This window comes from Homarus americanus, unplaced genomic scaffold (assembly GCF_018991925.1).
Source record: "Homarus americanus isolate GMGI-L3 unplaced genomic scaffold, GMGI_Hamer_2.0 scaffold31037, whole genome shotgun sequence".
NCBI lineage: Eukaryota > Metazoa > Arthropoda > Malacostraca > Decapoda > Nephropidae > Homarus > Homarus americanus.
In genome coordinates this window covers 20,526,152-20,541,223 of record NW_024722227.1, presented here as the reverse complement: position 1 = coordinate 20,541,223, position 15,072 = coordinate 20,526,152, and the positions used below count along the sequence as shown (strand labels likewise).

The window sequence follows — 15,072 nt, the reverse complement described above, 5'->3', positions numbered from 1 at the left end:
TAACTGAAGATATTTGTTTTAGCTCATAAAATTCATACATATCACTCGACCAGAATATAATTTACATTGCTGGAATTCTTACAATATGATGATCATTTTGAATATAAACATCATGGATTTTGCATTAGACATACAAATTTTAGATCTAAAGTAATAATTTGGTTTACACAAAGCAAATATTTTATCTTTTGCGCAAAATATATGAAGTTTACATTCAAAATATTCCCTGACCTGCAAGGAATCCAGAAATGTCAATTATATTATCCTAACTTTAGTCTGAGGTATTATTTATTACTAAACGTTAAAATCTAGAGTTTTCACCCAAACATTAATCAGAGAGGTAGGAGCTAGTGAGCTGGGAAGAGGGGGGGGTGGGATTTGAGTCCATTATTTGAATGGACATTAACCTGGCGACTGTATTTCTCTTAAATATTAATTGTGTGAGCATACCATCATAAAATTTAGATGTTATTTTTACTACAACATAGGTATTGTGTCAGAAAAAGTGGAGTTTAGGGGTCGAAACAGTCTCTATTGGAATTAATCCCATATGTTCTGTTGTTCACTTGCCGCGGTACTCTGTGGGTTCAATTGACCGCGTAAATCGGGGTACTACTGTTCTCTAGTTTCATCCTGTACTAACAGTGAAAGACCAAGGTCATAACAAAGTACAGACTGCCTGCCTGAATGGCTAGTAAGCTGATAAGTATAAAAAATTATAAATAAAATGAACAAAATAAAAAAATAAATAAAACCTAGATATGCTTCAATGACTGACTGTTTTTTTTTAAGTCATCTTCACATGCAGTAAATAAGTACTCATACATGGATGTATGTGTGCTTTTTAATTTCATTACCTGCTGCAAGAAAATGTTCTGCTGTTTTTTTCCGCAACTGCTCAACAGATTCTTCCTCTTTAGCCCACTCTAACACCAAGCGGCGGCCATACAAATGTGTACTTGATCCTAAGGCCTCAAATGCTTTCTGAAAACAGAAAATATAGCCATATTAGCATGAATCCTATGAGGCATTTTTTACTTTGAATTATTCCTATTTAATATTTTATCTGATGAGACAACTAAATGAAGGAAAAATTCATTGTATTTACCTTTGCATCCTCTTTTGAAACAAATTCAATGAAACCAAAACCTCTGTGCTCCACGTTCCCTGGCTTACTTGGCAAGCGGGCAGATTTTAACTCGCCAAAAGTTCTGTAAGAAATAGATCAACTTAATGCACACTTAGGTCATGTGACTCACCCAAAGCCTCAAGCAATGAGAAAAAATCAGTGAGTATTCCTGATGTTAAACAAATGATAATTATGTGAATAAGATGGATAAAAATACTATTGGATATATGCTGACTACCATAAATACAGAATCAACAAACGACTTACGTAAACAACATATTCAAGCAGACCAAGCAGTCTATTGTACGAAATGGGTTGACAAATTATGGACTGCAATGCTTATTTTTGTTCAATTCAGATTGCGACACTAGCTTTTAAAAGGGCTCAAAAATCCTTTCATTCTACTCAAACCACGCAAATTCCAACATTTAAGAATACAGTATAGTCTCGATTTGCATGGTTGGTCATTTACGCGGCACCTGGCCAGACGCGGCAATTATTAGTTACGAGGTACATTCCTGAATTTACGCGGGAAGCGGCGTGGACAAGCTGCGCGCTTGGTTGCTCTTACGTCACCACTGACGTCAGATGACGTTTCGGACTGTGATTGGGCCACGCATCCTTACCACCCACGCATCCCCTCCACCGCGAGCTGTGATTGGTCTATTTAACCTTGCTTGCCCAGTCAACAAAACATTACCCACCACAGCCATCTCAAGTCAGTGATAGTGAGGATATGGACTTTGAGGGGTTTGACAAGGAGGCCCTCCTAGCCTCTGTGGTGGATAGTGATACAAGTGATACAGGTGAGAGCCAATAATCAGCCGTCTGCCTTGAACCAACCCCCCAACCCCGTGTGCCCAGCCATCTCTTCTACTAACGTAAGTGTTAAAAAAACCTATTATTATTGATATTTCTCTTAAAAGTTTAATTGTGTGTGCATACCATCATAAAATTAAGATGTTTTTTTTACTACAACGTACGTATTGTGTCGGAAAAAGTGTAGTCTGGGGGTCGGCCCAGTCTCTATTTCAATTAATCCCATATGTTCTGTTATTTCGTTTACGCGTTCCTCGTTTTATGCGGACCTCCACTGGTTTAACTGACCGCGTAAATCGAGATTACACTGTATTTTCACTCTACCTTATCGCAATGAATTTATTCCGTTAGTTCAGTCCCTTAAATTATTAAATATTAATGTTGTTTTTAAGTATGACTCAACCATCAATATATTAATCAAGAATAGCCCAATCTTGAATGAAAATGAAAGTGTTTATTGCATTCCATGTAGCAACTGTAATGGAAATTATGTAGGACAGACTGGGAAAGCATTGCAATTCAGAATTAAACAGCACAAGTACAATATTAAAACAGCATCTGAAAGCAGTGCACTGTTCGTTCATGTTAGGAACAATAATCATCCCATAGATTGGGAAAACAGCTTGGAAGTGTATAAATCATCATGTGTCACAGAAAGACTTCTGGTTGAAGCAAATTTGATAAGGGAATTAAATTATATAAACCTTATTCATGTACAAAACTGATATGTTACACAAATTTATTTGTCAGTGGCCCAAGGTTAAAAAAGCTTTGAAAGCCTTGGAGTTAGATGTAGGATAGATGATTAGTGGGTCCCATATTTTTTACCTGACTCAACATGACTAGTTACGTCGCCCTTTCTTTTAAGCTCCTTTGTGTGTGTGGTAGTGTTGGTGTGCGGATTAGTGGATGTCATGTTTATGACCTGACCTCATGTTTAGTAAGGTCACCCTGTGTTCTTAAGCCTCTCTCAGTCCTTGTAATTCAGTTGCCTCTGAAGATGGCTTGAATAAAGACGAAAGCTAAGGTGCTCCATTGTTTCCCTTTGGTTACTAAGAGTAGGAACAGGCTGCTGTCGACTCCCACACAGCTGATGGAGAACATTGAGTGTAAGGATGATCCAAACAGGCCTTGGGTAACATTGATAAGATCTAAGTCTTCTTTGTTTTCAACCCCATCCAAATCTGTGGATTCCTTATTCAAGGTATTTTATGAAAATGTTTCTTAACTTCCTGATCTCTCAGTATTTACAAAGAGACAGAAAGGCCAAGCAACTGTGGGTCATCATTCATTGCTTTTAGAAGGTGATAATACAATTTCTTGGCCTGATATTTTCCCCAAAATGATCTCTGAAATAGATGAAGTCTGGGTTAACATATTGAAAGACTTAACATTCATTCCCTCAGATAGGAATGCTAACAAGTTTAGTTTTTTGAAGTTCAAATGTAATGAAAAAAAGAGTTCCTTACATGAACTTTCTCAGTATTTGTCGTCTCCAAAATAGGCTGATATAAGTTATGAAATAAATTTGAAACCAGTTGCTTCCGCACTGTTGCTTGAAGAGTTCAAATTTAGGAAGTTGGCAGCAGATATTGTCTGCAATCATGATGTGTCAGTTAATGACTAAGTTTGTGCTGGACTATGAGGGCAGTTCAGAAATAGACAGATATTTTGCTGCTGCTATACAAGGGATTTCATATTCCCTGTACAACTCATTTTTGGAAAGGTTGTTGAAAGCCCTAAAACTAAAAGCCCAGCTAAGGAAGCAAGCCACTAATAATGCTTTAAGTGGTAGTGCTTATTTATTGCTACATTCTTCCCCTCTTTCTCCTGGTTTGTTTGATGAACAAACATTAGTTAAGTATAGATCAGCTGTTGAGCAAGCTATTCATATTACTGTTCCTAGCAGTTCGAAGACCTTTCGGAAATTTAAAAGAGGAAGGTCTAACAGGGGAACAGGACCAGCTGCTAGGTTCAGTTATCAACTTAGAGGAAACTTTAGAGGAGGAAACAATTCCAGACGTAGTAAGGGTGGCCGTTTGTTGAGAAGTGGAAGGAGACCTTATTCCACCACAACAGCGACCACTCCCTCCCAATGAAGCCAGACAGCTGGGTCGTCTAGGGGGCTGGGAAAACAGGTGGACTTCTTCCATATGGGCATACAAGACAATCAAAGGGGGCCTCACATGGGCTTGGTTGAGGAGCCCTCCCCTAGTGTTACCAAAAAGGGGTCAGAAACCAACCCCCTTACTCACAGAATTTGTAATTCAACTGTTAAACAAAGGTGTGAAAGAACTGTTACAGTCAGAGAAATGTTTCATGTCTCGCCTATTCCCGGTCCCCAAGAAAGGCAGCGACAAATTGAGGTGGATTTTAGATCTGTCCGTCATGAACAAGTTCATAACCAAAAGAAGTTTCAAGATGTTCTCTTACGATCATCTGAGGCATCTACCTTCGCCCAATTCTTGGATCTCAAAAGTGGATCTCGAAGATGCCTATTATCATGTGACTGTTGCTCCCAAGTACAGAAAATTTCTAGTGTTCACAGTGGGGGATGTAAGTTTTCAATTCACAGTGATGTCATTCGGCCTGAGAATTGTGCCAAAAGTGTTTACAAAACTGGCGAACATCCCCAGAGAGATCCTTGCGAAGGAGGGCATAAGAACTTTTGCTTATCTAGACGATTGGGTGATACTGGGAAACTCTTTCGAAGATTGTCATTGGGCGAACCATCGTACACTAGCACTATTTCAAAACCTAGGATTAAAGATAAACCAGGTCAAATCAAATCTCCTACCATGTAAGAAATTGGATTGGTTAAGTCTCCATTGGGACACCAATCAGCAGTCAGTCAGTCTACCAGAAGCAAAGGTAACATGTGATAAACCAAGTAGAAGCCTTTTGTGTAAAGCAAGAGGTTTCTTGGCACGATTGGGAAAAACTACTGGGACTGTTGAATTTTGCCAGCATAGTAGTTCCTTTGAGCAAGTTAAGGGAGAAGCAACTAACTCATCTGGGGTCGAAGTTGCTTCACAGAAACAGAAATATTGTTTCTTCTCTCCCTATTCAGATCAAGAATCATCTATCATGGTGGACAAATTTGGACAATCTAATCGGTTCATCTCCCTGGGTTCCCCCTCAAACAGACTTGGTCATTTGTATGGACGCGTCCGAAATAGGATGGAGATACCATTCCTCAAAAGGAGAGTTCCGTCAAGGGAAGTGGAGCAACTCCCTTTGGGACAAACACATAAACATAAAAGAATTAGCAGTAGTCCTATTCTTTTTGTTGGCAAACCCAAATTTCAAAAACGTGACAATTCTGTTTGCCATGGACAACAGAACGGCAGTGTTTTATCTCAATCATCAAAGCTCAACCAGATCTTGGCCCCATCTGACACTGTCAGAAAAATTTTCAAAGTTTGTGTAACACAAACATTTTACCTCAAAGCAACTCACATACTGGGAGTACAAAACAATTGGGCAGATGCGTTGTCCCATCTCAGGCCAGTATCGTCGGACACAAAATGGTCCCTAAAGATATCGAAGTTCAAGAGTCTAGTGAGGAGGTTTGGGACTCCACAAATAGATCTCTTTGCCTCACAAAACAATCACAAGATGCCAACTTCAGCATCTCTGGAACGATCGAATCTTTTAGGAAATGCTCTACTCAAAGATTGGAACCGTTGGAATTCAATCTATCTGTTCTCACCTGTGAAAATGTTGCCCAAAGTGGTTCACAAACTCAGATCCTTCCAGGGAAAGGTCCTCTTAATTGCACAGTATTGGATTCAACAACCGTTGTGTCTGGATATGTTGGAATGGTGCCCGCATCCACTACAATTGCTTATCTCAGTTAGTGAGTCAAGCAGACCCTGGCAAGAAATTTTTGGCACATTACACCAGGAAATATGCAAGGTCTGTGGCCTATCTGCAGCATATGAGCCTCAGTCAGATCAAAGAAGTGGTGATGATGGGATTCCCTCCCCGACCTAGTTAATCTCCACAACCAGGACCTTCTTCCTCATCAGAGTAAAGTGAGTATCCTAATTGGATATGTAAATTAACATTATACCTTCCGGTAAATGTTCCTAATATTGGAAAATATTCCATAAAGTTTATAAATATAATCTGGACCTAAGCTAGCGGAGCCTTATATGCAATGTCACCTCCCTCTCCACCTCCTGCTCGGGTAATCAAAGCTAGACGTCGCATTCTGGACTGAACAAAAAGCAGTTTTTTTTCTAAAAACCAGTTTTTGTGACATAGTCCAGAATGCGAAGTCGACATCCCACTCATCTCCACCCCTTGAGAGTTGAAATTTGTTTACTGCTCGCTCTAGGGCAAGAGATGATGGTAGCAATGCGTGTGATGGAGGGTGCGGGAGGGGGTTTTGAGAATTGCAATTACATGCCAGGTAGCGACGTGTCCTCCTAATATTACGTATTTAAGTAATTATTAGATGTTTTAATTGCCTGTATGTTGGCCTGGCGAGTTAATGCTCGGCATTTACACACGTAGGTATAAAGCTGGACGCCGCATTCTGGACTTGATCACAAAAACTTTTTTTTAAGAAAAAACAAAATAAAGTCTTTTTTAAGGACTCCTTGGGTCTCAAACCAATGTTCATAAATTTTTAAATTTTCATTCTAAGTCCATTGCAAATCATCCACAAAATTAAAAACAAAAATGGAGCAGAAAAGTAGATAAGTTATCTATAAATTCAGCATTGGACAGGCTGTTGTTTACAAGTGTTGCCTTTTTATACCGTACCATTTGTGTGTGTGTGTGTATCATTTTCAAAGATGTGAAAATAAAATCCCTGATAATTATGTTGTTATTATCCGTAATTAAAAGTTCACCAGATAAATTATAACACTCCACAAAAATAGAAACTATAAAGACTTACTCAAACAACTGTCGTATTTCTTTTACAGTTGCCTGGAAAGGAACATTCTTCACCACCATTTTTGAAGATGTCTGTTTCCCAGCATCATGCATCCTCCTTGAAGTTTTTGTCTCAGTTCTGCCAAAGAGACCAATAAACTCAATTTAAAAATAAAGCTTCCCCAAGTTTGATTTTATATCCAGTTTTTATGACATAAACAACAAACATCACTTCTATTCTACTTATCTACATGGAAATATTGTATTTCAAAACTAATTAAATATTCACTTCAAATAAGCATTTATAACTAATTAAGAGTTTTGACATTGTTATTACTTCTCTTCTGTACTCTGTGAGGGACTAGTGGGTACATATAAAAGTGTAGTCTATGAAGAGTAATATTATTTGCAAAATACTGTATTTTACAGCATATAAGACACACTTTTTTGTCTGAAAAATGGCAAAAAAATATTCAGCTTTCATCCTTTATGTGAAATTATGGTCTCCCGAAAGTTAATGAATCCCCCAGTTGCTGTCTCTAGTAGGCTAAATTTTACCTTACCCAACTCCAGGATTAAAGATATGTTATTACTGTACTTACTTTAGGGGAGAGTCTGGCTGAAGCACAAAATTCATTAATAATTGATCAATCAATACAGAGTATCATGTTAGCAATTAAGGACACCAAATACATTGTTACTATACCCCTAAATCAGTTCTGCCTAATCCCTAATACAGTAGGGTGTGTCATAGGAGGGAAGATCAGCTAAAACTAATGGCCCATCACTTTTTTGGTAGATTTTAGTGTATATAAACAGAAAATAATTTCAGTTTCAATATTTTGCAACCTTTTGCTAGGTAAATTTTAGCGTGAAATTTATCGAAAATCTAACGTACAGCTGCATTAGTGCATTACAATTAAATAGTGAACATTGCTTTCTGACTTCATTCTTTAACAACCCAACTAACAATATTTTTTCTGTTTCCAGATTCTGACGCATTTATAAGTTGATAATATTTTGAAGGCTGCTTGTGTCAGGACGAGGAACCAAAAATCCAGCCATCTCAGTCACTATCTTGGGTCTGGGAGAAGCTCCTGAAGTCGGAGTTGCCTACATTGAGAGATGCTTTGAGATCGGTGTTTTAATCAGGCAAATCAGTGAAAGAACCAAAGAACTTACACAAACAAAGACATTGCCAGTGATATGACCAAAGCTGTCTTGGCACAGTACACTCTGGCTAACGCTCAGTTCAAGCCTCCAGTCATAACAAGTCAGAAGAAGATTAGTGAGAGACTGCTAGCCAGTTAGGAAAAGGCAAGAGATATCTCTCTTGGGAGAGGAAAACTTGCAGTTAAGGACAGCTTTGCCAAGCAACTGGACCAGTTATTTGACACAATTACTTGCAAGTGCCCAATTGTTCTCTGTCCTGAGTTTGGATGCGATCGTGACCGTAAATCCGAGGCCCACATCTCCTGTATTTGCAAGCGTGAACTGAAGATTCCTGTGATCGAACTGGCATTTGTCAAAGCACAGAGAGAGAAGACTGGCAGTATAGGGGCTCTCATGATTTCTAGCCAAGATATTCCGGAGTCCAAGAGACAGGAGGCTGCCACAGAGAGACAGAAGAGGAGAAGAGTTGCCGAGGAAAAGAGACTTGAGAAGGCCCAGGGTGAGGTAAAAAAGGCCGATGATTGGAGTCAAGCTGATTCAGAGTTTAATGACTTCCCCATGGCTGATCCGAGTGCTGACCAGGAGAATGGTGACTTTGTCCCTAACCAGAAAATAATGATCCCAAACCTTCCAGGCATAAGATTCGAAATAGGAAAGATATCCCGAGCATAGCTCTGGCCAGCATGTGACACCACACTGGTCTCAGAGAAACTGCAGAGATAGCAACAGCTGCCTGGATTGACGGTGGTTTGATAACACCTGATGATGTTCACCTGTTGATAGATCATAACAAAGTAAGGAGAGCTCAGGAGAAACTTGTCAGTAACCTAGAAGAGGAGTTTGATAAGGGGATAAGAGAAAATGGAATCAATTGTTTGTTCTTTGATGGGAGAAGGGATGACACTAAAGTGTTCATGAAAGTTGGAGATTCTGACAAGTTGTTCCCTGCCATGGTGAAGGAGGAACACTACTCCTGCTGCAGTGAACCAGGAGGGAAGTATTTTGGCATTTCACTCCAGAGAAAGATGACATCAGGAAACCAGCTGAGATAGTGGCAGATAACATTGTGAACTGGCTCAGAGAGAGGAACGTAGACCAGACCCTGCAGGCCATTGGAGGGGACAGCACCAACACGAACACAGGGTGGCAAGGGGGTCATACAGTGGATAGAGCGGAAGATTGGGAGGAAGCTGGTCTGGATTGTTTGTGACCTCCACACCAACGAGTTGCCACTCAGACATCTGATCCAGGAGCTGGATGGCAAGACTCTTTCAAACAACAGATGGTCTGGTCCTCTTGGCAAGATGCTGGACTCTGCCACTAAGTTAGAAATAAATCCGAGCTTTGAAAAAATCACAGTTGGCCCTCCACTCGTTGAGCTTGCACATACTGTCATTGACGACCTGAGTACTGACCAGTACTATGGTTACATGATTTGCAGTGCCATCAAAACTGGGGTCATGCCTGATAGACTTGCTTACCTGCAGATAGGTCCAGTCTCACATTCTAGGTGGCTCACAACGGCTCTCAGGTTCTGCAGAATTTGGGTCGCTCATCATAAACTGAAAGGGAACCAGCTTCACAACCTGAGACTTATTGTCCAATTCATCGTGAGTGTCCTACTTGCCAAATTGGTTCAACACCAAGGTCAAGTCATCGTTCTCCGAAGGTCTGAGGCATGTTCTCTTCCAGCTTGAGCTCCTGAGGAGTCAGCCAAGGAAGGTTGTTCAGATTGTGGAGCAGACTGTGAGGAGATCTTCCTAGTATGCTCATCCCGAGGCAGTTCTGCAGACAATGCTCTGCAGTAAGGATGAGGAGGAGAGAAGAGTGGCAGTCAAAAAGATCTTGGATATGAGACTTATGAGAGGATCTGCGCATGACGAATCAGTTGGTGACGATTCCTTCAGGGTCAGGAAGACTCCTGAAGTCAATCTAGGTGCCAAGACCCTCACTGATCTCATAGATCTGGATAACATCCAGGCTGGCAGTGAGCCCCCTCTTACCTGCAGCCTCACCAATGTTCAAGTCAGAGCTTTCCTGGACAACCCCATGCATGTCCCTGCCTGGCCCTCGCACACCCAGAGTATAGAGCGTTGTGTACAGCAAGTGAGCGAGGCCAGCAGTCACGTGTACAGCCAGGAGAGGAGGGAAGGCTACATCCGAGCTCAGGTGGTCAGCATGGAGGTGATGAGTAGAAACAGAAGCAAGAAAGACATGTTCTCTATGGTGTGCAGCAACACCGGGTCGTAGTAGTAAAACCGGCTTTTGTATTTGATGATTTTGTTTTCTAAAGGAATATTAAATTTAATAAATGTGTCAAGATCATTCGTTTCACTATTCTGGATCATTTTCATCCTAATAAATTAACCTGATACATTTACTTTACTTTAAATAAGCTATTTAGTGGTGTTGGTAAAAGGGTGGGAATACTGAATTTTCATAAGATTTCAAGTTAAAGTTTACCTAGCAAAAAATAAAAACTTTTCAAATTTGAAGATATCACATGATTCTGCACATAGAACTACATCATTAATACCATGGGCCGATTTTTCAAACTCAAAAAAAAAAAAAATTCGCCTCTGTATGACACACCCTACTAATACAGTATCTGATTTTCCCTTATATTCTTATCAATCCTACTTCTCCATAATTTCTCACTAAATTACTTTGAAACTCATGTGGAATATAGGTAATTTAATCCTCTTAAACGTAACATATAGATATTTCTGAGTATTGCTTTCGTATTGGATGCATGATTTTTTTTTAACTGACCATTTTTTCCTCCAAATATTTATAAAGATAAATCAGCAAATAATAAATCAAGCCAAATATAAAGAAAATCTGTATGTTCAGCCATGCAGAGTATGTTATTCTACTGCGTAGTTTTTGTTTTATTAAAGTTGGCTCATATGGCTGAGCCTTAGGGATTTGAAGGTTAGAAAAACTCGTTCTGAGATACGGCTGATAGAGGTGGCGTGAGAGCAACACACGGTTGAACATCACTCTCGCTTCTTTCATGGGTAACTGATGCATACAAGCAGCATCAGGTCCTGCTGCTAGCTTGCTGAGAAAGGTGGTGTGAGAGAAACTCATGATCGTACTACACTCTCGACTCTCGAATGTTTGATGGGTCACTGACTCTCGTGACAGCAGTCTCCTGTGGTTAGCTTTCTGAGAAAGGTGCCACCTTCTGATTTTTACCAAGTGATTGGTATTACTGTACTTTACACCAAAATATTATTAAAATACTTTTCTACAGCTTTTCCTATGTAAACAGAAGGGCCCTTTAAATGGGGGGGGGGGTGATATCATGCATAGCTACATTTATATTATGAATTACGGATTCAAAATATGTCAGCATATAACCATGGGCAACTGCTTTCCTCGGGAACTTTTTTGTAATATTTTCGTAATTTTCCCATTTTCATCGTATTTTCAGCCAGATGCTTCCCTTAAGCACATTATTATGAATTTTAACTACAGCTTCTCCCCGACTTACGACCTACTCGACTTACGTCCACCCGCACTTACGACCTGCCTCAGTCGTACCAAAATTTGGTCAAATTACGTATTTTTGAGTCCCAAAGTCAGTACACACACAAAATTTTCATCTGTAATTCACTTTAAAATGGCTGGCAAGCTTAAAAGTGAGTGTTTTGTGGTGCTGAGAAGAAAAAGAGACCCCCATTTTCGATTTTCTATGTGTTATTTAAGCATTTCCGACTTACGACCTGGATGTCGGTCCCTAACCCCGCCGTAAGTCGGGGAGCAGCTGTAATTAAGAAAAATAATTAATGTAAATATAAAAGCAGTAACCGTTTCTGATCTTTTATAAGCATTCCTACAGGGTATCTATTAATGTCATACCTGCAATATTTACCGTAAACCCTCGATAACTCAGCATTTGATAACTCTGAATTTCAAATAACTCAGCATGGCTATGGTCTCGGAATGTATTAGTATAACTCAGGAAATGCCTGGGAAAATTTTGGCATATCTGGCCACCTGCATCACCTACCATGCATCTGTGTCACCTACCATACCTCTGTGTCACCTACCATGCATGTGTCACCTACTATGCTTCATTCTTCACCTGCAGTCTGGTATGTGTTACCTTTTTACATTTAGTAATTACATGTATACATATATGGGTTGATAATTTTTAATTGTTCTATTTTTGTAGAAGGAGGAAAGTGCCTCGATAAGTTGGAATTTGGGATAACTCGGCAAGACCAGAGCCCCATATGTGTCAAGTTATCGAGGGTTTACTGTATATTTTAAATCCACAAATGCCTAATACAAAATTAATGAAGATACAGTGACCCCTCGGTTAACGAACTCAATCCGTTCCAGAAGGTCGTTCGTTAATCGAAAAGTTTGTTAACCGAAACCATTGTTTCAATGGGTTTTTGGGTAGTTGGTTCCAGCTCACCGAAAATTTCCTAAATTCAACAAAAATGGTAGAAAAGTTCACTTACTTTGAGGTGTGTATGTAGAAGGCTCCTGGATGATGATGATGATGATGATGGGATTTAGAATGGGGGTGGAGGAGAAGGAAGAAGAGAAGGCATTGGGGTGGAAGAGAAGTCACCCCATGGTGCCATTTCACCCATAAAATTTTAGCTCTCTTGGTGTAATTCAAGATTATTTTCTTTAAATCAACACTGCACTGCATTATATATTGTCAATATGTAAAATTTATTTCAAAATGACCAATAATTTGCTTGGAAACACAGAAAAAAAGTGTTTAGTTGAAGAGAGTTTCAAGCAAGATGTTACCTCCAGTGAAAACAGAGAGAGACTAACGCCTGTTTGCTGTGTTAAGAGGCTGGATGCCGCGCATTAAACTAGTCACTTTACCCTCAATTATGTTCAATAATTGTTAAAATGACTAAAAAATTGAATATTAAACTTTTAAAATTATTGAATAGTATAAACTTCTTGATATTTACTAAAATAGTAAGGAATTTAAGCCCTAGAACCGATAATGTATTGGCGGACTGATACTAAAGCTGGTTGCCCGGTCAGTACAAGCGAAAACATGTTGAGGTCGGTTCGTAAGAAATTCGTTAACCGAATTGAAGATCCTTATGGAAGGCAGTTCGTTAACCGAAATTTCGTTAACCGAGGCATTCGTTAAACGAGGGGTCACTGTATACAGATAACTTTCTTTTCACATTTGCATCTGTTAACATCACTGGCGGCATTGTAGCCAAATTAGACTCGTCACTATAACCACCAGGCTACTAGGCCAAGCTGTGAGGGTTAAGGTTGTTTTTCAACTCATATTTTTGGGTAAATATATGTAACATTCTTCATTTATTTTTACACACCATCCTACATACATACAGTGAACCCTCAAAGATCCGAACTAAAAGGGGGGACCACCTGTCCGGAAAAGCCGATTGTCCGAATTTTATGGCAAATAATAAATGATATAAGAAACATCAAAAAATACAGTACTAATGTAGTGATAAACAAATTACCATATATAAACCATGCATTTACCTATGATAACATAATAAGAAACATTGTATCATTACTAGAGTGAATGAAATAATATTCCCACAAACAACAATTGTCAACTCTGTTTATGTTTTCCACCTCTTCGGGCACCCGTGCCCAAGCAACTGACGGGTCAAGCAGCACCCACGAGCCTAAGATGTTCTTTGGTCTAGTTTGGGAATGTTTCTTAGGGAGACTTCTAGGAGGCTTCTTAGCCCAGAACCCCCGAATTTTTTGTCCGGATCTTCCGAAATCTGGATTTCCCGGGTCCAGATCTTCAGGGCTTTACTGTAAAGTCTGTCCAAAAAGAAACCAAACTTTTTAAATAGCGCGCCAATGAGCCGGCGCAGCGTGCTCATGATGGGAGCACTGTGTAGCGGTGACCTTGACCTTTAGTCTAACACTAGCCGCATCATGCCACGTCAATTAGTCATCGAGCTACACGCGCTAGAGTGAACGTGTTTTTAGTGCACTTGGCGATTTGTTGCAAGTTGAAAAATGAAGGATCTTGAAGAGCAAAGTGTTTGCGTGAAATTCTGTTTCAAATTGGGAAAAACTTTTAAGGAGACTTTTCAAATGTTGCAACAGGCTTACGGGGAGGATTGTTTGAGCCATATGCAATGTCACGTGTGGTACCAGCGTTTCAAAATGGGAAGAACATCTACCGAAGACGATCCCAAATCTGGACGTCAGAGTCGCTCAAATGTGGAGGTGACGTTGATCGTCTTTTTTGATTGGAAGGGCGTCGTTCATCATGAGTTTGTTCCATGTGGTCAGACAGTCAATAAAGAGTTTTACTTGGAGGTCCTGAAGCGTCTGAGGGAGGCAGTGTGAAGAAAGAGGCCAGAGGCGTGGACAAACAAGACCTGGATGCTGCACCATGACAATGCACCTGCTCACGCGTTGCTACTTATCCGTGACTTTTTGGCGAAGCACGAGACGACTATCGTCCCCCAGCCGCCCTACTCTCCGGATTTGGCCCCTGCGGACTTTTTTTTCCCAAAAGTTGAAATCCACCCTGAAAGGTCGCCGATTTCAAACAATAGAAGGGATAGAAAAATATTCGCTACGAGACATGCACACCATCCCTCAAAACGCGTTCCAGAACTGGAAAAAAAAACGTTGGGAGAGGTGTATCAACCAGTGGAGGGGAGTACTTTGAAGGAGACAAGTCTGATTAACTTGTAAGTAAAGCAATAAAGTAGTTTTTATAAAGTTTGGTTTCTTTTTGGACAGACCTCGTATTGTGAAAAAAAAAAAAAAAAAAAGTAAAACAAATTAGCTGGCTAGGTGGGGGAGCGGGAGAAGGACGTGGAGTGCTGCCAGCGATGTTAACAGATGTAAATGTGAAAAGAAAGTTATATGTAAATCTTCATTTATATCAGGTATTTGTAGATTGAAAAATAAATGTTGCAGGTATGACATTAATAGATTGTAATGTTTGTAAGAGTTCAGAAATGGTTAATGCTTAGTTTCCTTTGATGAGTTGTGTGTCTGCTGTAAGGATGTTAATCGTCATCAGTACAGTACAGAGTAGTTATACACCGACCTTTTATATT

General features: G+C 39.8%; 1 protein-coding gene across 1 annotated transcript in view; it reads right to left on the bottom strand.

The window, feature by feature from the left end:
* Nucleotides 1-804: 804 nt before the first annotated feature.
* LOC121862410 (probable RNA-binding protein 19) overlaps nucleotides 805-15,072 on the bottom strand; it is a 92,526-nt gene continuing 78,258 nt past the window's right edge. The window contains exons 14-16 of the mRNA XM_042360677.1: nucleotides 6,858-6,974; nucleotides 1,109-1,211; nucleotides 805-984 (exon numbers count right to left, since the gene is read on the bottom strand). Of these exons, the coding sequence (XP_042216611.1) occupies nucleotides 820-984; nucleotides 1,109-1,211; nucleotides 6,858-6,974 (385 nt within the window). The 3' untranslated portion in view covers nucleotides 805-819. The remainder of the gene's footprint in view (nucleotides 985-1,108; nucleotides 1,212-6,857; nucleotides 6,975-15,072) is intronic.